Raw genomic sequence first — 26321 nt, forward strand, 5'->3', positions numbered from 1 at the left:
GGTACTTAGGCTGTTGAGTTTTGATATTAGGTGTAACGCATAAAAGCAAGATATATATGCGTATATTATCACTTCATTTAATTGACTTATCTACAAATAACTACTACGTATTACAGTTAGGAAGGGCAATGATTGCAACGAAGAGGACTGCATTCTCCAGATTATAAGATTCCCTGGAAAGTAAGATACACCCAAAACCTGCGTTCCCAGTGTTAATAAAGTTAAACAAATCTTGTCTCACACATACCGGATTCTAAGATGCACCACCAACTTTTGCTTTTCAATACAGGGGAAAACAGTGCACTTTATAACGTGGTGAAAACGGATATATTGTTACATAATTATTTCATGCAAAATAGCTGGGGTACGAAATTAGCATACTTAATTGTAATATGTATTGTTTAAACGTAATTATTATATTCCCAAAGATAGTACATGTACAATTCTTTGCAAAAAATACTCAATCATTATCAGCCATGATCTATCAACTGCTGGATGCCAATGTCACACCTCACTGTTTTGTTATGCTATCTGGATATGAATTGAGCTCATAACACAATGTCTGCAGTGAAAGTCCTCTGGGGTATATTCTGTCCTTTGACTGCTATTCCATCACCAGTCTTGTTCATTGGCCATTATCCTTTATATTGATGTGTCTTGTCCAAATCTACTTACCTTTTTTAAATTAACAATTTGAATGATGTCCTTAACCTGTATGTTATTTCATCTATGTGTTCCTATTTCTGTCTTAATGTAATTACATTTTTCATTAACAACTGTTTCTGATCCATGCCATAGAAGGTTAAATGTAAGATTAAATCTTTATTAAAGCACATTAAAGTGGTTTGTTTTATTCTGAAAATTAATTTGTACAACAGGTATGATTAACAAGATATTTGTTGAGAGGTAAACAGCTGTAAAACACACCGGAGTATGTATTCCGAGGGGAGTTTTTGAAGGCTGATTTGGATAAAAATTACGTAACAGAGAGGTGGATAAGAGCCGATTGGAATACTTTTGAAAGACTCAATTAAATAATGAAAAGCAACATACCCAAGTGTACGAATAATGAAGTGTGTAATCAGTTCGTGCGTTATCCGCAATGACATATGGATTAGCACTGCGGTCCATCTTGCATTCTGAATGCACGTGTCATAACGTATACATTAACGAGGCACAGGCATCCTTAAGAACAAAGAGCCCCCAGCCCCGACTCTGTAGCCTCCATCTCTCATTGGCTTTCAGCTGCACAAGGCGTGATTCGTGGGCGGGATGAGGCAGGGAGAGAAAAAAAAATCTTCCCTGCGCACATCATCCAAGCCTCCTCTCCTGCTGCTCTGAAGGCCGGGAGGGCTGCACCTGCACCTCCCACACTCCTCCTCCTCCACCATCCCACCCCCACTACCCATCAACATCATCACCACCACTGCTACCACCAGCAGCAGAAGCACCACCACCGCCCATCCTTCCCTCCCTCCACTCTGCCCTAACGGGCAAATCCGGCCGGATCGGCCCCGAGTTACACCCACCGTGCCACACCTCCCAGCCGACCCTGGCATCTACCTGCCAACCGACCTGCCTACCCACCTGCCTTGCCTGCCAACTACCATTCAAGCCGCAGCGTGGAGGCCTGGATTAGAGATCCAGAGAGAGAGAGGAGGGGACCGAGAGTGCGAGGGAGGGTGGTCTGACTCTCGCAAGGAGCCCTACACGAGACGCGCGGACATCGCACAGCTTCGTAGCCTGGAGACGACGGTGACGCGAGGCTGCGCGCAACCATAAAGAGGAGGACGAGCAGCGGGAGGAGGATTGGAAGAAGGACACAGACGGACAGACAGAGAGACTCAAGAGAGACACGGAGGGAGGCTGGGGGAGAGACACCGAGGCATGGCGGCGGCCGAGGCTGCTGCTGCTGCCGCCGCCGCTGGCGGCCTCGCGCCGGCGCTGCCGCTGCGCAACATGCGGATGAAATTCGGTGTCCTCATTGGGCTCATCCAGGTCGGAGAGGTGTCCACCCGCGACATCGTGGAGACCGTGCTCAACCTGGTGAGCTCATTCCCACGTACTCACACCCCCCCCCCATACCTCTCTCTCCCCACACTCCTCCGCGTGTCTGCGTTGTTATTGTTGCGTTGTTATTCCTCCAATTATACCGTAGCGGCAGATTTGGATGTGTCCGTGCCCATCCGCCGGCCCCATCACCAGTACGGTACAACTCAAGTGACAATGGGCATCTCTGGCTCGGGATCTTTTTGTGTCGTTTTGCAAATTCTGTGTCATATAGCGAGGCGCGGTACGCATGTGTGTGATGGACACTTCACGTTTCTATTCGCCTCCCCCCCTCTTCTGTAGTTACTCATCTCGGAAGAGATCGCCGAGTATCATTGCTCATTTTCAGGAGCGGTCGTGCATTGTGATGATGTTTGGCCAGTTCCCGCGTTGGAGAGTGTTCCAACAGCGCATGCACGACGAGTTACAGTCCCCGCTGTAGCTGTGACCATTGTACAGGGAGCTGCTATTGATATCACGGCTGTCCTTCATTCACCGACGACTGTGAATAACACCGCCATCCACCTTTACTCCATATTTGACACACACACGCGTGCCCATCTCGCGTGTAAAAGTCATTCATTCATTCGCTCGCAGGGAATTCCCTACGAATAACGGACACATCATAACTGTCCAGCGCGGTACGTCCAGCAGAGCGTGTTGGGTAGGGCACTATACATTGTCACTGTTGTTGGTGGGATCATTGTGTCCTATGGATTTGGTCGTGTGCTCGTTTCGCACCACCCACCCGCGTTACACACGAGCCCCGTACGCAGCTGACACGTCTCGTGGGTGCGTCTTGAAAACGGCAGGGACCAACAACCACGCGGCACATGCAGCAGACGAGCACGGGCACAGTACTGTGTATGGAGGTTTACCATGCATGTGACAGTGACGATGATGATGCCGGCTGTAATTCTGACATTGCGTGTGATTACGTAGATTGTCGTGGTGCGGCGGTTAGCGCTGCGAACACGGCCACCCGAGTTCGATTACCGCTCACGGCCACCCGAGTTCGATTACCGCTCACGGCCACCACCAACACCAGTGAGGCTTATTATGACCAGTCGCGGGCCTCCCTTGGGTTGACTCGGCCTCAAATGAGTATCTGCTGCGGTGTGCAAACATCGCTGGTGGGGAGACAAAGGTGGTGCTGGCCACCCCACCCCCTCGCGTGCCACAGTGCCGGTTTTCATCGGTGCTCGCTAACAGCACTTGCCCCAACAGTCTGTCACGGGCTATACGGGGGATCTTCGTCTTTGTATCTCCCCTATCTATACGGAAACCTCGAGCCACTGAATAGATGCGCGCACCCGGCACGGATACGAGATTGACGAGCGCCGCGCACGCAAATGCCCACGTGCATCATTGTGGAGAGTGACCATGCGAATTTCGGGAATCCAGGCGGACTGGAGCGTTGTTGTGGTTACAACGGTGCACCTTGCGGCCATCCCTTATAGTGCCCGAAAGTCGTGTGTGTTTGTGTCCGCGCGATGTGTTTGTTTTAGTGGAGCGCATTGGCCCAGACTCGAATGGGTTGTTGAATGGCACGGACTCCTTGATGCCGCTGTCAGTGGGCGCAGCGGATATAAAATTTGTGTTTTTTTTTATCGCAGCATTTTGTTTCCAATTGCATGGGAAACGCGACGTTGTTACAAATCGTGAATAGGGGACTATTAATGCACGCGTGTTGCCACGTATGCGCATAATCCATTGTCATGTTGTATGGAACTGCTATATATAATGTAAGTGGCACAGGGTATTAAATGCAGTGCGGCATATGTCACATAAAGGAGAATTGTTCTTCTTTTGTGCCTGCTGTCATTCTGTTATTATTCTCGTTCGTGTGCACCATAATTGTGTATTGTCAATGTGAATGGGGCATTGGGCTTTTGTTGGTAGTGGGGTCGTGTGTGTGTGTGATTTCAGGCTCTCTCATTTGCATTGGGGTCTGGGACAGCTGGTCCCATAGGATTCCGGTCACACATACACAGCACCCCCCCCTGTTCATGGTGACATCAACTTGCATCAAGACAGCAGGAATAGCCAACACATTTAAACCAGGGATTAATTTCGCTTTGGAAGATATTCCCTGATAGTGGGGTGGAGGGGAATACATATCATCCGGAGCTCAGCACCGGTCAGCTCCGGCTGAAATGAAGCTGTGATCCAAACCGTTGTCCATTCCGCCGCCAGCGCTTAGCTGGGACGATGAAGCTCGTAGACTCCACGTCTGTACGGAATGCAAGCAGTCCTGTATTCAATGTGCGTGTGGAGACGCCTTGCATAGCATCCAACCCACGACATCTTGCCCACTTTGTACAGTCGTCAGCCATGATCAATACACTGCTAGATGAAGGGAGGCCTTCTCGATTTCGGCGACGTGATGATCCACCTATCGCCCGCACGCAAGCTGATTGTATCGCTCCATCTCGTCGGCGGACGTTCTCACACCGCACACGCGTTCGCTTCCTTGGCTGCAACTCCGTCATTCTTGTTTGACCAAAAGCTATGTATGATCCGTTTTATCAACGTGTCCTCCTCTCGCCCGCTGTATTGTTTGTATATTGTACACAATACTGTCGTGTGTAAGATGACGATGTGTGTTGGATGCATTGGACTTGTGGCTTGAGTGACAGCAGTTCAATGCCTTTAGGCTATTGTATTTTTAGAATATTGGATTCATTCATTAACACGGCGTTTGAAGGTTGAATGTTGTGCACCATAGCGCCAGCCCACACTTAAATAGGCGATGAGCCCACAAGGTGCGGATTGTAGTTTGATTTGCCTGCCAATGGAACACCGTTGCACTACTTGACTTGGGTAACTGGGAAAAAAATAATGCGAATACATGTACACAAAATAGATTGGGCACCTTCCCCACAGAAACCCGAATCACCCGATCCTACACCGAGGCCCCAATGTATTATTCACGACTGTGCAGAGCAACGGGAGGATGCTGCTGCTGGTTGTGTGGTGTGTGTGTCTACACTGTGGGGAGCGGTAGTGTAGCGGTGAGCGCTTGCTGCGCTACGAACCTGGTGACACGGGTTCAATTCCCGCTCACGGCTGACGCCCAGTGACGATTATCTGAACCGGCCTCCCCTAGGTCGACGCAGCCTCAAATGAGTACCTGGTGCGGTGCGTAAAAATATCGCCACTAGGAAGACAAAGGCGACCTGGCGTGGTTGCTGTGGCCCCAGCCACCCCCATCGTGTGCCGTTCTGGCCTTTATCGGTGCTCGCTAACAGCACTTGCCCCAACAGTCTGTTACAGGCTATACGGGGGATCTTTGTCTACACTACACCATGCCGACGATGTACATTATAAAATGGACAGAAAGTCCCCAAATCCCCTTTTTGGTTCTGTTTAGTCTCGAGGCGCGTTTCAAACAGGGGTATAGGGTCTTTCCGCCCACCCCATACACACACACAGTATGAAAGTACACATCCACCAGTGTATGGCACGACGACGTGTGCATATATGTGTAGCCCCTGCTCATCAGTCCACTGCTGGATTAGGGCATCCCCAAGCCGTGAGGATTACTTGACCATACTTCACCACGCTGGTCGGCGGAGATTGGTGAGATGGGGGGGGGGAGCAGAACGGCATTGGGGGTTTGCTGCACCGTCCTCTTGGATATGTGGGCGTCCCCAATGCAAGCACTTATCCAGGCCTGACATTGTCCCCCTGCTTGGCTTGCGATGTATGTGCTGGAGTCCAATGCGAGTATCCTTGTACTGGTGTTGCGGTGGTTGATGAACATTACAGTATACGCACACCTACAACCGCGTATGCTTTCAACAGTCTACACCATACCTGTTCCACAGCACGTGCGTGCCACGTGCGCGCCACTGTGTTTGGCCACTGGCTCAGTCCAGTTTCGCTCCACAGCACGTGCTGCCTGGGGTCACCTGCAGTGTGCAGGGTAGTGGTCCAGATGTCTCCTGACCACCCCCCACCCGATTCATTGACCCCTAATGTGTTTTCCCCCCCCTTTGTCTATCAATTTCTGTTTTAAAGAATTAAATGGGGGGGGGGGGGGTCACAATACAACTTGACCACCTTGTACACGACAGTAACCGCTACGCGCGCACTTAGTGTGAAAAAGGATCTTCATAGCTCACCGGATGCCTGCGGGATGAATACGCATTCGGATTCTGACACAGCGCTACAATCACAGGGTGTATCGATAGCGGCAGCAGCGGCGGATGCGGCAACAACAAAGGGTTCTGAGCTCGCTGTGACAAAACGCCTCGACGCGGCGAGCCGCGGTGTCTGTCGCGCTCCGCTCACCATTGCTCCCTGTCCTCGCGGCGCGGTGGGGGTGATGCGTGGGAGCTGTCCACCTACCCCCCCCCCCATTGTGCCTTAACTTTGGTAGTAGGGGGGGGGGGGGCGCAGATACGCGATTTAGAAATCTCCGGCAGCTGCGCGAGCCTCGCCAATGCACGACGACTACGGCAGGTATCGCACCGCGGGAGTCGTCTTGTTACTGGGCGAGTTAATGTCGTGCGGTGGGTGGGGGGGGCAGCAGCGTCCTAACCATGATGATGTTGATTCTTCTGTGGTTGATGGTGGTGATCGTGACTCTCATGCCGCTGTGCGCGTGTGCTCGTTTGCATTCTGAAATGAGCAACTCCGCAGTGCAGATGGATGGTTTTGCGGGTCTCGAAGCACGATCTCGCTCGTAAGCCCCCCTCCCCATCTCTCTCTTGTCTCTCTCTCGCCATCCGTCTCATTCACCTGCAGCGTTAATAACAACAGGATGATGTCGCGTCTTGTTCCTTCCACAGATAACCCCGCGAGTTCCATGCGTTTGACACCGCCACTTGCTTTTATTCGAGGGTTCAGTATCGGCGGCTTTCACTAATAAGGGGCACATTTCTCTCTCTCTCAAGGTATATATCGGCTTTCTCCGGGGGTAACGATAGCATCCGTATCTACTTAGCATTTCGCGCTGACCTTGCCAAGCAAACGAGGCGTCGTTTGTTTCCACGCTCTTAATGCCAGACACGTTCTAATGCTCTGCGGACGTGGTGCCGTTCACTGGTTTTTTTCTGCATGCAAAATAAACGAGATTCCTCTTGTGTACCTCGCTGCCAAATACATTGCACCGTACACACGCCAGCGTGTCCGCGTGAGTTGCGCCTGCACGGCATTACATACGCAATGCAGGTTACGTTCAACGTGATGGTACGCATAACGATAATAGAGTGGCTGAGATGTATGGGGGGGGGGTATTGCGAATGCGGCTCATTTTCTGAATACTTAACTGCAATGGTGAATCATGCATTGTGTGGCTGTACCTGTCGGCTGCAGTCCGTTTGTAAAGCCGCTGCTGGACGGTTAGGGTTTTGGCCACACTGTGGAGGTCATGGGGGTTATTTGACTACATGGCACTCCACACGCTGGTCAGTACTGGTTGTTGAATTCTGGCAGCATATTTTTTGGGGCATAATACATCACAAGTGTACAGGCAGTCCTCAACTTACGGACGGGTTACGTTCCTGAGATCCGTTCGTAAGTCGATTAGTTCGCATCTCGGAACTCAATATTTAATTGTACATACGGTCAGTGTTATACAATGTGTTATGGTTCAACAAAAAAGGAAGCCTAGTTAAAGTGTCTAGTAAATGAATAAAAAATACACTTACCTTGAATCGAACGGTTCACTGACATTGTGCATCAAGTGTAATGCTGGGACTCGTGCAGGATTACTCTGGTCTGGAAGCACGACCGAACGTCTAGAAGTTGGAGGGTTAAAAATAATAGCACCTTATGGCGGTTCGTTCATAAGTGCAGATGTTTGTAAATCGAAAATTCGTATCTCGGGGACTGCATGTGCAGTCGGTTTAACACGTATGCTTTTGTAACCAATATCATCCATAATACAGTTTTTTTGTAGGTTAGATAGCATAAGTTAAACCCGCCACCACCCGACACAGCCAAATTAGTAAGGTTTGTCACGTAGACAAAACATGCCAATTCGTTACCAGTACAGTTGGAGAGCACATCCAAATTGAAAATGTTTGGAAATGTTGATTGTCAATGTAAATGTTGTGTATTTGCTCAGGTGTGTTGTACTAGTAACGAATTGGCATGTTCTATTTACGTGACAAACCTTACCAATTGGCTTTGTCGGGTGGTAGAGGGTTTAACTTTTATATTTGGCTGTGCAGTGTTGTAATTTGCTGTACTGCCCCCTGCTGACAACGTAGATCCAGGTGTGAAAACGTCACGAGCACTGCCCCTGCAATTTGCGTGGGACGTAACTTAAGTGCATTGCAATCGATATGGATGTCTTGCTCTTCCTTTCCCAGTGACACTCGCTGACCTACCTTCAATTTACATCAACACCAATAATGATCGCTTAGCCAGGCGCCACCCTCCTTGGCTTCTAAGATCTGATGAGATTGGATGCATTGCAGGTGAATTGGTCATAGTCAACTGTAGCACAGTAACTGTACGTTGTGATGCTGTGTATACATTTTCAATGAAACTGGACACAGTCCTGCATTTTAAAACCACTCGTCTATTTATTGTGGCATGCATTGTAGGGTCTGATGGTGCCTGTGTTTGAGAAAGCAATTTTGGACAATAATTGGGAATTTATTATTTCATGGTGTTGAATTATATATTTTCCACAGAACTTGCAATTAGATTTGAGAGCGTAACATATACGTAATCAACCAATGCAATTTGTTTATTTAAACTTGATTTTACTTGTGCCCATTGTATAAAAATGAACTACGTATATTTAGACTTCTGGTGGATGTACTGTATCTGTCATGAGGTTATTTTGGAATGTGAGGTTGTATATGCGCGTGCTATATAGTATTCCAAACACGTCAAATGCCCAATCCATGTAGTAATTTGGGATCATCATCAGTATTGTCCTGTTTTATATATATGCTGTACCGTATATACTGTAGGAGATTCGTATGAGCATGTGGAACAGCACCGGCATGTGCATCGTTGGCAAAGTGCCAGGATGTTCATGAGCCCTTAGAGCAAACGTATGGGGGAGGTGTGTGGGGGACATCTAGATATCGTAGCTGCTCAGATATCATGTGGCCAAGTAAGAAGACAACTGAACTCTATCGTTCCCTAACAGGTGGCATGAAAAGCGTTATTAAAGGAGAGGGTGAGACATTGTTGGTTGGTTCTGCTCACATGAACAGTGCCCCCACTCCCCGAGGTAGGTAGATATTAGCTGCATTTTGTACAAAGCGATGGGAATGCTTCGATGTCACACCTCTTGTGATTATGGTTCGCTCGGAGGCAATAGTCACGCCATGCGGATGGACGTGTGGTGAGATTTGTTAGCTCTTGCCCCATTCGGGCTATGATGGTGATGACAAGCAAGGAAATAATGGATCTCCCCCATTTTTAAATGTAAGTGAGATGTGTATCATCTGGGAAAAAAGATGAGTTTAAAGTTTTGGTCAGTGGGGACCTTCATTGTCATAGACATAACTTGGCGATTGTTTTTTTTAGAAAGATAGTTATATCATTCCTTTCAAACGTTTTTTTTAAACATATGTATCGCTAAATAGTTTCCATGGTGAATTTGTTTGCCATACTTTCATTGCTGTCTCCGAGCCAGCAGTGTACATTCCACATTACTTCAGCGGTGGCATCCTTCGTATGATCACCATCAGCTGGCAACAAAGTGGGACTATACATATCTATCTATCATGAAAGCCCGGCGTTCTGTTTGTCCATCAACTAAATGATAAGAGCCTTTCAGAAGACCTGAATCAAAAAGTTATAGAAAGTAGACCCCCCCCCCCTCTCAGATGTGGGGGTAAAAAGTTAATCCAACATGGTGCAAAAAATTGTCGCGACCCCCCCCTTCAAAAAATTATATAACCCCCCCCCCAAATAGATATTTGTTTCATAGGCTTATATACCTACACACCCTACATACTATAGTCAGTCAGTAGTGTCTGCACACATTTATGGGGGAGGGGAGAAAACAGAAAGGTAAAAGGGCAAAGTTGACTACCAAGTAGGTAATTTCCAACCATGTAGTTATTAGTTGAAAGCTCCTTCACAACATGGTCCGTTAAATAATGGCGTATTGAAAAATGTCGATTGATTAAAGTAGTTAATCTTTGTGGTTATAATATATTACATTTAATGTGATAACATCGATCGGGCGCTACTGGAATACAAAATTGAGAATGTAGAGGGAGGCCACCTACCTCACAGTATCTGAATCTTAGCTGCAATATAAAAAATGTGCATGTAGGACACAAATATATGTACTTGTAGCATCTCGGAGGTTATTAATGCTATTCATGTTTAATTTCGCCCATTAAAATTGAGAAACAAACTCTGCTGAACCCAGAGAATCAACCACCAAAAACAAAAAGCATTCCTTTGGGGCACAGACACATTGATTGCAAACTGATATGCGTTGTGGCGAGGCGATGTTTTAGTGATGCAAGTGTTTGATGACAACAATGAAAAAGATCAATTGATCAGTTTGTGTGCTTGTGGCCTGTTGTCATTATTCAATCCATTTAGCCCTAACCACGAATCTGATGTATAAATATTTAATTACCGGGTGGTTTTCTGTCTTTCTCTGACTTTTTGACATTGGCTCATCAAAGGGGCTGCTGGTATTGGTGTAAGGTACCATTATCTATACGAATTAACAGACTATCATACTCCCTAGAAGGATTGATTTAGCGTGCTGTATATCATGATTTACAATACGGTATCCCTCGCTAGGTAGCACCATTAGAATGCGATGCTTCCTGGACAACATCCGGCATTCAGCATTGTTTCACAAAATTTTAATAATTACCGTGACATGGAATCTTTAAGCACATAAAACTAAACTATCAACAATTGTTTTTTATTTTACCAGATAAGACCCACTGAGCTATATAGCTCTTTTTCAAAAGCAGCCTGGGCACAAATGACAGCTTAAAGAAATGGCTTATCATGTGGAAATTTATAGCAACGCAATACTCTGAACCCATTTGTCGAAATGTGTAGGCAAAAACCAGAGGGTACCCGGAGAAAAATCTACGCGACCACAGGAAGACAGACACGCAAACTCCAAATATATAGTTGGGATCGAACCCAACGACCTCCTATATACCAGGCGAGGTAGTTAACATCTTACCAATGTGGCTATACAGATGCTCAGTGCAGAGCTGTGCTTCCATCGGAAAATATTGTACACTAGATGGCATCATTCCTAAGATGATGTCATTCACCTGATTTTTCCATATGAAATTCTTAACCAGATGGGAAATTGACAGAATTCTTTTTTTAAATTTACGAAGGGCAAAGCTTATGCTGTACAAGCACAATCAATAGTTGCATTACAATCTTGATAAATTATAGACTGTCTTATAACAATATACAATACCTAGTATTTTTTCAAATATTAGGAATAATAATGTACAACTTTTTGTCAATCCACTTGTGAATGAAGGCCCTCCATATGTCACGTCATTCATGGCGCTAGTATGACCATACTCGACCACGCTGGTCGGTGCTTGTCGGTGAAGGAGAGTTCAGATCTCTCTCGCCACTGATATTAGACATTGCTGGGAGACAACCTCAGGCCGCTGGGTTTATAGCACAATGTGCTACCACCACTCCACCACTGTTGATTCACTACCTTCTGTAGAATGTATTTGCTTTCGTATTTTCATTGGGAATTTTTACAATTTACACGTGGATAACATTACTTTTAACGGTCCCTATTTAAACACGTGACAGCCCACTCGGATGATCCCGTTTGAAAGGAAGACGTGGGTAAAACTGTAGCCTCATGTATTTATTGAAGCTATTTGCAGCATGGACCCGATTCATGTTTCAAACAGCCCGCTCTTGTGAATGAAAACCACATGATTTATTGGCAGGCAGTATTATTTAGGGTGGTTTACTTCAAAGCAAGATGTTGTGGTTAGCAAATTCCATATTTATACGGCAGTCCAAAGCAAACCAACTGTTGACTTGGAGTCTCGTATAAAAGCTCGTGTTCCTTTATAGCGGAGGGAGCATGACGTGCGTGATCTAACGAGCAAACAGCTGGATTAGTGCAAAGTAGGGGTTGCACAGTGAAATATTGAAGCCGGCTTGAGCTAATAACCATTCTAAATAGAGCTAGCGGGAGCAGTGTGACAGCCCCTTGGTGAGGCACATAAAGCACCCCCATGCTGAAAGTCTTTAAGGATCATGGGCTGTACTTGTTTTGTTGTTCAGGCACTAGAGGAGGGTGGGTGAGCAGCACTCTACGCTGGATCGTCTTTATTCCCTCTTCTGCATCACGGCGCTGCACGATTAGGTCTGGTTTCAGACTGAATTGACCTGAACGGGAAGGCCTTCACAGGGTAAAGTTTCTTAAATTGAGTCTTGGCTAACTGTCATGGTTGCAGTCATGCTCTCCCTTCACAATGTTTGCAAGACATGGATCCCATTACAAGTACAACTACAAGGGCTTGAAGCAGACTTGCTCTGCCTGCCCATCGTTCTGAGTCTTTTTTTCTCTAGGTTTCATTATGCGAGCAGATTAAAGACACTAGAATAATGATTGGGGAGGAGTATGTACTTACACTGCCCTTTATTCAGCAAAAGAGATGGCTCAACCATGTAGCCTTCGTGCCCAGCTAAAATTAGATTATAATTATCTTTCACCAGATAGAGATGGAATAATAGAGGTTTTTTTGGGGGTTAGATAGCATAAATATATAAATGTGTCGTTGTAACCCGCCATCACGCGACACAGCCAACTACAACTAGCTTCATCAGGCGACAGCCAAATCTGACTGTCGCCTGATTAAGCTAGTTGTAATTACTGGCGAAACGTCGTACTCAGATTGGCTCTCCAACACACCGGCGTGCTGTACTAGTGACGAATTGGCATGTTCTGTTTACGTGACAACCCTTACTAGTTGGCTGTGTCGGGTGGTGGCGGGTTTTAACGACACATTTATATATTTACGCGATCTAACCCAAAAAAACCTCTTATGGATGATATTGGTCGCGAAAGCCTACGTGTTAAACAGAGATGGAATAGTGGGTACAGCAATGGCTGGAGAAGCGCTGGATCGTCCTGTGCAGGAAGATAGAGAACTAATGGGACTTGCTGACTCACGTCAGCTGAGACAGGGCCAGGCTCGGTGGAGGAGGGATGTGAGTGATGCTGCTTGGCAGCCGGTGACAGCCGCATTCCAGCAACAGCAGGTGGAGTAGTAAATGGGGAATTCAAAAACATGGCGTCTCTTGCTTCAGTGAGCTTGGGCGACGCTGGTCTCTGTTGGTGGCTCTGCTCTGTTGCTGGGTCAGAGTATGTATAAGACAACCATTAACCTACCACGTAGGGTTATTCATTTATCAACCGTGTAGGGTAGACGGTCGAGCTGACAAATAATTACGGTGAATTTTGAAACTCGAAACTTTCAATTCTGAGACGAGCCTCTTCGCACCTGTGCAACCTGGTCAAATGTAGCGATGAACAGGCCAAATAGGGGTGCCACGGTGGCGAGATGTTAACTACTTCGCCTGGTACACAGGAGGCCGTGGGTTCGATCCCGACTGACACCTGTATATTTGGAGTTTGCATGTTCTCACCATGGTTGCGTGGATTTTTCTCCGGGTCCTGCAGTTTTTTTCCCTCCACATTTAGAATCAACGTGCGTTTAGAGTATTTGGCTGATGTAAATTTCAACAAGATAAGCCACTTCGCTGAACTATCATTCGTGGTCAGGTCGCTTCTGAAAACGAGATAACTAGCTTTACCTGGTAAAATAAAATAACTAGTAAAAATGTTTAGTAAACACAGGTGACTGAAATCCCCGTGATGCCATGAGGGCGTAGACACTCGTAACCTCAGGGCTTTGTTCCTGAGCTGTTTTGAACTTTCATCACTTTAGATCTTTCTCTCCATGGATCAAGACAGGGTACAGGTGCTGAGCCACTTGACAGTGGACGGCAGTTGCTATTTCTCGAGTGGTCTTAATGGCAAAAAGAAGTTGTCTCTCTCCAACAGGGATTGTACCCAGGATGTCAAGCACTTCTAGGTGTGGTGAAGGGTTTTTAATGAAAAACCGCAGCAAAACGGTTGACCCTATCATCGTCATCATGTTTTAGGCACTGCTGAATGAAGGCCTTCCCGTACTTTTGCCATCCTCCATGACCCCTGTATACCAGGCGAGGTAGTTAACATCTCACCACCATGGCTGCACAGATGCATAGTGCAGAGCTGCGAATCTCTATAGAATAACATTGCACACTAGATGGCATCATTCTTAAGATGATGCCATTCACTTGATTATTTATTTTCCAAATTAAATAATTTACCAGATGGGAAATTGATGGATTTTTTCATTCACGAAGGGCGAAGCTAATGCTGTACAAGCATAATCAATAGTTTTTTTCACAATCTTCATTAATTATACTGTCTTCTAACAAATAATATGTGTTACCTAGTACAGTATTTGTATTTGTTAATACACATGACCAGATCTTGTCGTGCCATGTCCACGGTGCCATCTTCAGGCGTTTTCCCTCCTTTGGACAATATTCTCTCACCAGTCTCATCCATTGGCCATCATCCCTGCTCGTAATGTGTCTTGCCCAAGCCCATTTACTTTTCTTCACGGGAAGTACGATGACTTCCATTTGATTTTCATATTCCCATTTCTGTCTCTGTGTAATGCCAAGCATTCATCTCCTCCATGCTTCTTAAATGTTTCGTATCTTTTGTTCCACCTTCTTTGTCAGTGTCAAGGTTTCTAATCCACATTTCATAGTGGAGTATGAACACTGATTGAAAACTTCTGTAGGAACATTGGTATGTTGCTTTTCATGATAAAATTCAGTTTTATTTTTAAGTACCTCATATCCTGCTCACTCAATTTCACCTTCAACAAATGTCCTCGGTATACAGTACACACTCCACTATTTCCCATTGGATTCCCCTTCTAATTATTTTATTTTGTTCCAGAAACTTATTGTCCATGACTTTTGTATTGTACATTTTATCCGTAGCCCAACATTTGCAGCCTTATTTGTTAATTTCTTCAGTAATTTACTGCAGTTAATTTCCACCGGTTGTTATAATGACTTGTCAGCTCAACACGAGATTGTTAATACTTTCTCCGTTTATATTTAATACTTAATTTCGCCAATCCAATTTTCAGAAAATGTATTCAGATGTCCCTGCGAATGGCCTTGGTGAGATTTCACCAACGCTATTCAAGCAGATACATGTATTGGGTTGTTAACTCCACATCTGGTTTGTATTTTATAACTTGATGCATTTTAAACGTTTCTGATGATTCTGTTATATTTTTTTGAGGGCTTTAGTTTGTGAAAGCTTGGATAACTGCCTCACTTTCTCCCTTATCATTTGGCTTTTAGTCATCTACAAAATGCAGGCGCAGTGGTGTTTATATTAATTTGTCTTTTCCAGAATTTCATCGATAGAATAAAGCTAAAAAGGGTTTGGGCTTCTGCTCACACAAGCAACAGGGTAGGGGCTCATCTCGTTGGCCCTGAACCAGTGGTGGAAATTCCACATTTATTTGGCAGGGGCAAGTATCTCCATAGAAATACTCCTGTTAACTTCCCGCCAACTGGAGTCATCGACTGTGGAGCGATTTATAACGACTGTAAGAAAATCTAAATAAGCACAGCTATAAATACATAGGCAATTAGACTACGACCCTTCAGCTTGATGGTCATCATGACCCTAGTGGGATGAGAGCTCAGGTTTTGCTCCCTGGAAATTGCTCAACCAACCATTTAGAATTGCCTAGCAACAGACGCCTGCCTGCCCGCCCATAACTGTGTGCGAGTGTTCTGGATACGTTTGCACCACTAAATATATCGGGCATTTCCAACTCATGTAGGACTGCTTGAAATTTGAAGGTTTTTGTCTTGTACACGCAATAATTGTACTACTGTACAGCATGTCTAGCAATAAGGAACCTCGTTAAAATTGTTCCCCAACAGAATGGGAAACTTTCCTTGTCAACTCTTAGAGTTTTTGATATTTCCAAATGATTTGCTTCAAGTTGTTTTCTCTCTCAAAGTTGCAAAATGTCAAATATTGTTATAATGGCCTTCATACATATGAATACAAAGGTCTTGATATTACATTGCTGGTATAATGGTCATGGGACAGTAAAGGACACCACGGGGGCATGTTTTGGCTAGCACTGTTACCATATTGGGTTGCACACACAGTATTGAGCCAAGCCATAGACAGAGAGATAGGTACTCTTTGACCACAACCAATTTTGGCGCCGAACATAAGCTTTACCGAAAAATGCGGTTTAAAATATTGGAGTACTGTATGTAACCAACATTTGCTTGTTTGAGCCATAGAGTCCAGGATTAGGCATCTGTGTTCAAGTGCAGCAATTGATTTGGAGCGAGATCTGGTGTTGATAGATCAAGGCTGATTTGAGAAATGTGACTGGGATTGGTCTCCTGGGAAAGATGGCAACGTGACCGACATGGTCTTCGTGCAGCATTGCACCTGTTGACTCTTGTAAAACAAAAGTGGGCCACCCGATGAAGTGGCATTTTTATCCCTAGCGCCGGGCCTCCTTGTATGTACGTATGCATGCATGTTGAACTTCTTTCACGCCGTACATAGCCAACCGTGCTAATCAGAGATGCGGGGAAAGAAGAACTAAACACAAAAAGCAGTTGTAAAAAATGTGTTTTCAATCTAGATTCAAAAGTGCATAGCTCCACTATATTCCTGATATCGAAAGGAAGAACGGTTCCAGACGGCCGCAGAAGCGCATCTAAAAGTGCGCGATGCACCAACCGTCTTTGTTTGATGGCCAGCCAAAAGCCGCTGCGAGGATGACCGGAGTTCACATAATGGTTTATGCACCTTGATGAGATCCACAAGATATTGTGGTTCATTTGTGACAAGCACTTTGTGTGTAATGAGTGTGAACTTGTAATGTATTCGTTTGCGTGATGGTTTATGCTCTTTGATGAGGGCAGGAAGACAATCTGACTCGACAAACCATAAACAGTGATGTCATGCCCTATATTATAATGTGCATTCAGGCTGTTGGAATACTGTAGAGTATTAGCTAAATACTATACCAGGTTAATTCAGGGATGGGTTGCCACTGGTATATCAGTTTATTGCTTTCTCTCTACAAAAGCCCTGTTATTTCCACCCAGACCATTCGGCCACCAATTAACAGCTTGTGATATTGCTGCTGGGAGACTTGCACTTGCCATAGGAATTTGGAATTTCCAGCTCAGGGTTGCAAACAGGAAGGTGAGCACTGTCTCAATGCCAATTTAAGCTTAGACATCACTTTCACATGGAGAATGACTGTCGAGTACAGTACAGTACTGCACGACAAGTGGTTGAAACGTAATAGGATAGTTTTCACGCATAATAAAGGTTTTTGGGTTAGATCGCGTAAGTAGGTGTCGTAACTCTCCACCACCCGACACAACGAGTAAGGTTTGTCAAATAGTAACTAATTGGCGTGTTTTTTATGTGACAAACCTTACTGGCTGTGTTGGGTGATGGAGGGTTGCGACACATTTATACTTACGCGATCTAACCCAAAAACCTTCACTATGAACGTAATAGGATTTTGGCGCCGCCACCGGAAAACGTTTCTGCACAATCCGCCTTCGCTTGTTAACCTGTGGCCGCATCTGCGGTAACTAAAGCTCTGGCCGCCTGCTGCCACGTATTCGACGTTAAGCTTTTACCTTAAATCAATAGGAATGTTCAACCTTGATTTGAAGCTTTCGTGACTGCAGGAATCCATACTATTTGGTTATTTAGGTAAAGTCACGTAGGTATAAAAGAAATCGCATAAATCATTTTATACCTACGTGACTTTACCGAAAGAATGAAAGATTTAGGAATGTTCAACCACTGTAGGCCCCGCCCCTTCCTCTTTAGGCTCCACCCCCTCATTCATTCGGCTCCACCCCTTTCTGATCCGGCCCTTCACTTGCAGCTCTGCCTCTTTCCTCCTTAGGACTCTTCTTTAGGCCCTGCATCTTTCTTTTTAGGTCTCGCCACTTCCGCCGGGCACAAGATTGGGACTGGTTTGGCTCGTGGTTGGGTTTGTGGAAGGCGGGGGGGGAGCACTGAGTGGGGATAGTAGAGGTAGGGGTGAGTAGGCTTCATGACGATGACCAAAATCCCTCTTGGAGCATAAATATAATTACAGATTCACATTACCTACAGATCATGTATCTGCGATGTCTGCTGATGATATCAAGGCCGCAGATGGGGCCATGTGGCTGGACATAAAATGTATTGCAGTCAGTTCTATAACGCAGTGGTAATTGGGTTCCTGAAGAACACCGCGTCATGGAAAAATCGTGTTATATTAATACATAATATAGGGTAAAACACAGTTCGCGAAAACACGTGAGATGTGTATGCAGGCTGAACAAAGACTGAGGGGCATGGGTAACATCTTAAAGCATCCAGCAGCATCCCACCTTGTGTGATGCTACGCTGAGGCAGCCATGCAACTGCATAGTCCTACTCGCGCGACATAGTTCCGTTCATTCAATCATGTTATATCCAATTCGCATCCGTGTTATTAAAAAAATGTGTTCCCTGATACATTCATCGTGTTATATCCAATTCGTGTTATGAAAACACGCGTTACAATATTTTTGCAGTTATGTCTTTTTTACATACATGGTTCAGCAAACTAATGGAGTGATATATGTCCAAGAGGAACGTACACATTCTGCTGGTGAGAAGAGCTCGTATGGAAAAAAAATTAATGGGTCAACCATAAAAAGGGCGTTATGTCTTTGAAAACAGCCTGGTTAAATCGGGTGCAGTCGGGGTCTATTTGGCTACGCTTTTCAAACTTCACACTCCCGAGAGAAATGGTAAAGGTACTAAAAAAATATTTTTACTTTACCAGATAAGGCCCACTGAGCTACATAGTTTTTTTTGTAAGTGACCTGGCCACAAATGAGGGCCCATGAAGTGGCTTTTGTGGAAATTGATATTGGCCAAATACTCTAAACGAATGTTTATAAATGTGGAGGGCGAAACTGCAAAAAAATCCACGCAGCCACGGGGAGAACATGCAAACTCCAAATATACAGCAGGCGTCAGGGTCAGAATCGAACCCACGACCTCCTGTATACCAGGCGAGGTAGTGAATATTTCGCCAATGTGGTGCCCATGAGACGTAGACGAAGACTTATTTTTTAGAGTAATGTGTCTATAAAGTATTGCATTGGTCTTTGCGGAGCCAAATTAGATTTTCTTGCAACCGCATAGTGTGTTTTTTAAATTAAATAACCGCGAAGGTGCACCAAGATCCGTTATTTTCATGGAAAAATGTACGTTGCGTCAAAGACTATATACAGAATGGGTAATTGCAATGCCAATACAAACTGGCTTGCAACAAAGTCCACATGCTGTCAGATGAGGGTATGTATGTGATAGCCAGTTAATATGGTTGATTTGTCCACATTGTGTATGTAATGCCATTATTTTGTCATTTGGTCCACTGGCTGAAGGCTAATATATAAGAGTGTAAGAGTAAGAGGTTTCGTAAAATGTAAGTGGAGTATTTTTTGTGTATAAATGCACCTTGTTACAATTGACACAATGTGAATAGGTTGTGCTGCAGGTAAAATGCCTGACCTCAATATAAATGTATGAGTTCAAGTCCTGTTTTGGGGTCGACTCCGCCAACCATCTGTCTGGACTCTGACTGCAGTTGAACTTATCTTATCCATGGTGATTTGCGGGGATGAACATAGTGGGTCTTGTTATCCGTTGGGTTATCTGTGAATTTACACCACTTAGCCATAATGTTTTATGCAAATCATTTTAAGTTCTGCAATGATGGGTAAAAAATGTGGATAATCGTTTGTAATTTTAAGAATAGGCCACGGATAATAGGAGTTTCTGTGGACCATACAGCTCCGGCGGATCATATGAGTCACATGTAATAGGGTCACTGATAACAGGAGGTCTTTGTACTTCTTATTAAGAGGTTAACATTAGTGCAGGGGTTGGTAACCTGGGGCTCCGGAGTCACATGCGGCTCTCCAGGGAATGCTTCGGGACGTTATTTATTCAGGATCACAGTCTCGTATTCACCACAAGCATTGCGGCTCTTGAAATGTTGAGGGTTTTTTTTCTCACCGATTTCGGAAAAAATATTGCTCTTCTTGTTATTTTGGTTGCAGACCCCGTGGCCAAGTGGCTGTGTATGCCTGTTACCCAGCACTGTGGAGGAGGTGAGGGTTGGTGGATCACACAAATTATAAAATGTTGTGCGACTCCCTTCCCATGGGTGCTGAATTGCCATATCCTGGCTTGCCAGCAGAATGCAGTACAGTGAACTCTCTCTATCCGCGAGGGTTACGTCATTGAAAACGTAACGCAAATGCAGAATTCGCGGTCGCAGAAACCGCGAAATGCAGAAACCTTGATGCAATGGGGAAAATGGGGTTACGTTCCTCGCACAAATGCACATAGGAGGGAAATGGCAAATGTTTAATAACAATTACTACAATAAAGAAATAATCATTTATAAAGAAGAATGTGTTTTTTAAAATTATCTTTACGATGATGATTTGACGACGACGATGGAGGTGGTGGTGATGGAGAATGACTCCTCGGGACATGCAGGTGTTTATAACACCGCACAGTTGTTATCATTCTAGCACTCTGGGGAGCGCCAGCCGCAACACTTTCCCTGATTACATTCACGATCTTTTTAATGAGTCTCAGTCGACTAGTTTATACCAACATGTATAAACGAGTCGACTGCAAGTACGTGTAAAGTACAAATGCGCAATAGCGAGTTCAGAGCAGGACGACAGCGAGACTGATATCTCAGCGGGCAGCCAAGAGGCTTAATCTTCGCAGACCGTTTCAAATGTAACAACATTCTGCACGCACTTCCCCCGTGTCGGCGGTCTGTAGGCATTCACGGACACTGGAGTTCGCTGGGTCGCGAATAGGGAATTGACATACATTTAGTAACTCGCAAATATGTGAAACTTGCGAATCCAGAACTCGCGCACAGTGAGGGTTTACTGTACAGCAAAGTGTGTTTAACGTCTATACTCTTTGGTTCTTTCGGTTAAGTTCACGCATGGACTGCTGCTGATGCAGACTGTTTTGTCTGCATCAGCAGCAGGCCATGCTTCCCACCTGATGACGGACGCTTGTGTTGCGCCCGAAACGTCGTGATTTTTTTTTATACCTACGTGACTTTACCGAAAAAGCCAAAGAGTATGGATTCCTGCAGTCACTAAAGCTTCTAATCAAGATTGTTTAACGTCTTTCGCACCATTTGTAGCCAACCGTGCTAATCGGAGGTGCGGACTTATATAATATGTTCCTTCTGTATGAGAAATAGCGTTGCCCCCACGCATGCGTGAGCTTTCTCTGCGTGCTCCGGTTTTCTCCCACATATGAGAGAACATCTTAATATATAGATAACTGCAGAACAATCGTTGGCGCCGGCTCACTGCCTGGTAGCCTTCCAGCTCGTGTCTGTGGTTAGTCGGCGATTGTGAGATGCAATTTACCGGAACGACGCTATCTAAAATTTATATATTTTTTAAAGAAAGCTATAGTGCAATAGTGCTGTGCTGTGCTATTATGCAGAAATTGCACATCAAGGTTTTGAGCTGGCACGTTTGTCAATAACACCACCTTAACGTGGAAAACGACAATTGGTGACATTACTGGCGATGGTTTCTGCTATGAAGAAGGGCCATTACATGAAACGTCGCCTATTACAGTACAGAAAAAGCTCTGCCATCCGGCTCTCCATTAGGGATGTAGGGGTTTGGTTGATCAAATATGAGAGTTATACTTATGGTTCACGACATTTTCCAAGCACGGATCACCTTTCAAGAGAAACTAAGCCTACACTTTAACTATGATATGTGAAATAATATACAATTTTACAGAGGCACTTACCAGTCAGTTTTAGAGCGTTCTCAGTTGATTGTAGAGAAACCGTACGGTATGCAGTAGCACAGTACTGTGGATACAGACTGCCCTTAGCACCACCACTTGCCAGCGCCCTTGAAGTTCCCATAAACAACAACAGCGGATCTATGAGCGGTGCACGGCAAGATGCCAGATGGCTGTCGAAATCTTTTTCCCGGATATGTGAAAGAAAATGTGTGTTCCTGTCTATGACAGATGCCGGTTAATAGAGCATTACTGATGGTAAAGTGCTGGACAGCAGAGGTTTTGCTGTTATTGATGAACGAGTGGAGTTTTTTGTTGTTTTGTGATCCGTGCTCTTGCACCACTGGAAACGCAGTTTTGACAAATAATTTGCATAATAACTTGCACACACCTCCTTTCTGTCTCATAGGCAAGTGTACTTCTTAGCATAATTTGTATTCCGCTTAAACATCCAATGCTCAAAAGGGCCAAACCATTAATGCAATGCAGTTGGGAGGAACACGGTTTTTGCCTGTTCAAAGGCATTCAAGGTCCCTTGAGAAGCCTGTGAAGTATCCTATAGTTTGGTGGAGCAATGAACAAATTAATGGCCAATAGTAAAAAGGCATATTCCCGACTGCAACCACTATTCAGGCTAATAAAGTTTGCCCACGCATTGTGTTCACATTTGTAAAAATGAGAACTTGTACAGACACACCGATAGTGCAACTGAGCTGCTGTTGCAATAATGACCTTGTAAGGAAATACTTTGCAGTTTGATGAAAGAGTTGTAAAAAAAATAATGAATTTAAATGTTACTTAAGCAGGTATTGCAAAATAAAATGTATTCTTTCACCTGTGATCCTGATTGTTTGTTTGTTTTAAGCGAAGAGTTTATGCATTTTTTTTCTAATCTAAATGTTACATTTTAGGCGAAGGACCTAAATGAGAGAGAGAGAGAGAGCATGGAATAAATCACGGATTATTCAGACGGCACAAATGAGGATCTACAAACCAGACAAAAATATATTGGTTAAAAATAAATAAGTGAATCGAATAGTAATCTCGAATCATGGTGATTAATTGAGAGGTGAATTTGTATTTGTGTGATGCAGTTTCATCTTCAGTTCATTCCTGGCAGTTTTGCATTACTGTGAAAATGTTCCTCGTTATTTTGTTGGGGTTAAGAATTAAAGGATAAAAAAAATAAACCAATATTCATGGTCAATACTCTCTGCCACTTGTCCCTATAATGACTATACGTGCATTATGTGAAAATATATCCCAAGACATATTGGCCAGTATAGAAGAATAGGCGAAAATACCTTATAGACGTTCTAGATTTGAAGTTTGTCGTGATTGCAAGGATCCATACTCTTTGGTTCTTTCGGTGAAGTCACGTAGGTAAAAAATAAAAAAATAAAAGTAAATTAAATCACGACGGTCTGTTTCTGGAGCTCCCTCCAGTGGAGGAGCTTCCACCAGCAGCGGTGTGTGAGGTAGCCATTGCAGGGCAGCCACCGTTACCTTTAAACATGGCACGTATGATGAAATGGAACACAAAGAATAAAACCTCCAACTAACCCACGACTTACATAATACAATCAGTGCCGGATTAAGCTAGTGCGGGGCCTGTAGCATATGTTATTAAGGGGGCCATAAATAACAAAAAAACACATCAATATTAAAACATAAATGTTTAACTTGCATAGTAAAGTAATTGTATTTTTAAAATTTGCTATACAGTCAGATAATACGACAAATCGCTAACCTTAAACACACAGTCGTTCATAAAAGTTGAAGGCAGTATAGTACTATAGTAATAGAGCAAGTGCAGAATCACTGAACCGGAATTGATAGCTTGATAGAATTTAACACGGGGCCCTTGAAGGTGCGGCGCCCGTAGCATTTGTAGCTGTTGCTACGAGGATAATCCGGCACGGAATACAGTAGAACCCCTCTTAACGACCTCACCCGTTAACTAATCGCTTCACGATGGGCCTCCATAGAGCCCAATGTATAGTATAGTGTAGTGTTTAGTAGTGCATAGTGTAGAGTAGAACCCCTCTGAACAACCACCCCTGTTAATGACTAATCAATCGCTTGACGGGCCTGCATAGAGCCCAATGTGTTCACTTACCGACCATTCCCCTGTTAATGATGGGCTGTTGTAGGTACAGTAACTAGTAATCAATGCATTGATTAACCATGTTTCTTTTAATATGATGTGTTTTATAATGTTGTTAGTATCTTCATGTATCAATATCCATTGTTTAAATATTATAAAGTAAGTTTTTTTTGGGTGAAAATTAGTAACTTTCGATGATATCTGAACGAATTCAGAAAAAAGTCGAGGGACTGCTTTGGTAGTTGGCGCCAGTAAAAAAAACCGAACAAATACAAAAAACCTCATGATCACATCTACATCGACGCCGGCACAACAAAAACACGGGTGGGGTATATTCAGTGGGAGGCGGATATTTGCTGGAAGTATTGTTTGCGGCAGTTGAGTGCTTGACTCACGAAAGCTTCAACTCACCTCGCTGGGTTTGGTAAAATATAAATCAGCAGGGCTTGTCTTCTTCTGCAGACTAGCCCCTACCTCAGGAATATGGAATTTCCACCAATTGTGCGCAAACCAATTAACCACCACTCCACCCAATATGCATTTACTGCACGTCTGCACTGGACGTCTGCACATACTACGCTATTTGTAAAAGAGAACCCAAAGAATATGAATAAGAACCCTCTGTCTGTCACGTTTTGTTTTATTTTATTATCCTGACATCATTTTTGTTAAAGCTCAGTAATATGATCAAGTAGCGCAGGTCGCATTCCGTGCTGGCAGATGTCGCAGTCATTACACACAAAGTGTTTGCCACAAATGAACCACGATTATCTTGCTGATCTCGTCATGGAGCATAAAAAACCACGTGAACTGCGGTCAACCTCGCAGCAGCAGCTTTTGGCTGGCCATCGAACAAAGGCGGGTCACCGCTTCGCGCGCTTGCAGATGCGCTTCTGAGCCGTCTGGAACGCTCTTCCATCCGATATTAGGAAGCCACTGCAGCGATGCACTTTTAAAACATCTAGATTGACAAACTCATTTCTTTAACAACTGATTTTTGTGTTTAGTTTGTCGTCCTTCACCCACACCTTCGATTAGCATCGTTGCCTACGTACGGTGCAAAAGAAGTTCAGCACACATATACGTGCACGAGGGCTGGCATTGCTCCCACCGTTCATTGCGCCACAGGGCTCATTGTCCAGTGCTTTGTTTTTACAGTGCACAACCCGCATGAGTTATCAGACTCATTGCATTACACGCACCACTCTTTCTGGCCATTGTGTCGAAGCGATGGCTGACCTTTGCCACTGCTCCCCCCATCCACAGATCCCCGTTTGTTTATGCGCGCATTTATTACGTTTTTCGTACATTGTGAGCGCCGTGAGTGAGTATGTGAGCGCCGTGAGTGAGTATGTGAGGCAAGTGATTTCATCTTATTCACAGTCGCAGCCTCAGCGCCACACCGGGCAGGAGAGGACCTTTGTTGGAAAGTCGAGAATCGTTTCATCCGGAGACCGTCGTTCGCGCTCCTTGCAGTGACAAGTTGTGGCGTGACATTAAGGCGCGCGGGATGCAGAGAGAATCTCTCTGCCACCAGAAATGAAGGGCAAGGGACTTCTCTCACGACTGACTACGTGAAGGGCCAGAGGTCTATTTTTGAACACAAGTGTGTGTGTGTGCGCTTTCGCTCGCTTGTCCCTGACGTGTTGTATCTGCAGTAGCTCTCCGACACGTGCTTGTAGGTAGTGTATGACAATGCTGCTCTAATCGTCACATTTGGAATACAGGATAGCATTGTGTATGCACGTAGAACCGTCGCCTATGCACTCGGGGGTCAAACGATGATTTGTGCTGGAGGAAATTCAGTAGCACACTGCTACACTGTACTGTCCTACTTTTTTTCCACGCCATTTTAGAGGGTTGTGCAATGAAATGACGCTTTTAAAATTGTGCACAAGGGAAACGCTCACACAATGTGACAGCTGACGTCACCCCATAATGGCATCACCGCCATAACATTGCGTTTGGTAAACATTGCGTTTTGAAATTATAATAAAACATTTCTTTCAGCCTCATTTAATTGAAATCAAAATTAATTGAATGAGATGACACCATGGTCAGAACATTTATAATTTGGAAATGTTTGCAGTGGAAATTTGTGACACTAAAGTGTTGCGAGTTGAATGGTGGATTTTGAAAATTGGATTGAGACAGCGAATGCGTTAAATGTATTGTAGAATATGTGGTCTGGTGCCTCCAGTTTATTAACAGGAA

General features: G+C 44.7%; 1 protein-coding gene across 1 annotated transcript in view; it reads left to right on the forward strand.

Moving 5' to 3' along the window:
* The first annotated feature begins 1328 nt into the window (after window positions 1-1328).
* Window positions 1329-26321, forward strand: part of LOC144937554 (neurobeachin-like) — a 525952-nt gene continuing 500959 nt past the window's right edge. Inside the window, exon 1 of the mRNA XM_078864832.1 lies at window positions 1329-2046. Coding sequence (XP_078720958.1) covers window positions 1888-2046 — 159 coding nt within the window. The 5' untranslated portion in view covers window positions 1329-1887. The remainder of the gene's footprint in view (window positions 2047-26321) is intronic.

The sequence above is a fragment of the Lampetra fluviatilis genome, chromosome 19 (genome assembly GCF_964198595.1).
Source record: "Lampetra fluviatilis chromosome 19, kcLamFluv1.1, whole genome shotgun sequence".
In the NCBI taxonomy this organism is placed as follows: domain Eukaryota; kingdom Metazoa; phylum Chordata; class Hyperoartia; order Petromyzontiformes; family Petromyzontidae; genus Lampetra; species Lampetra fluviatilis.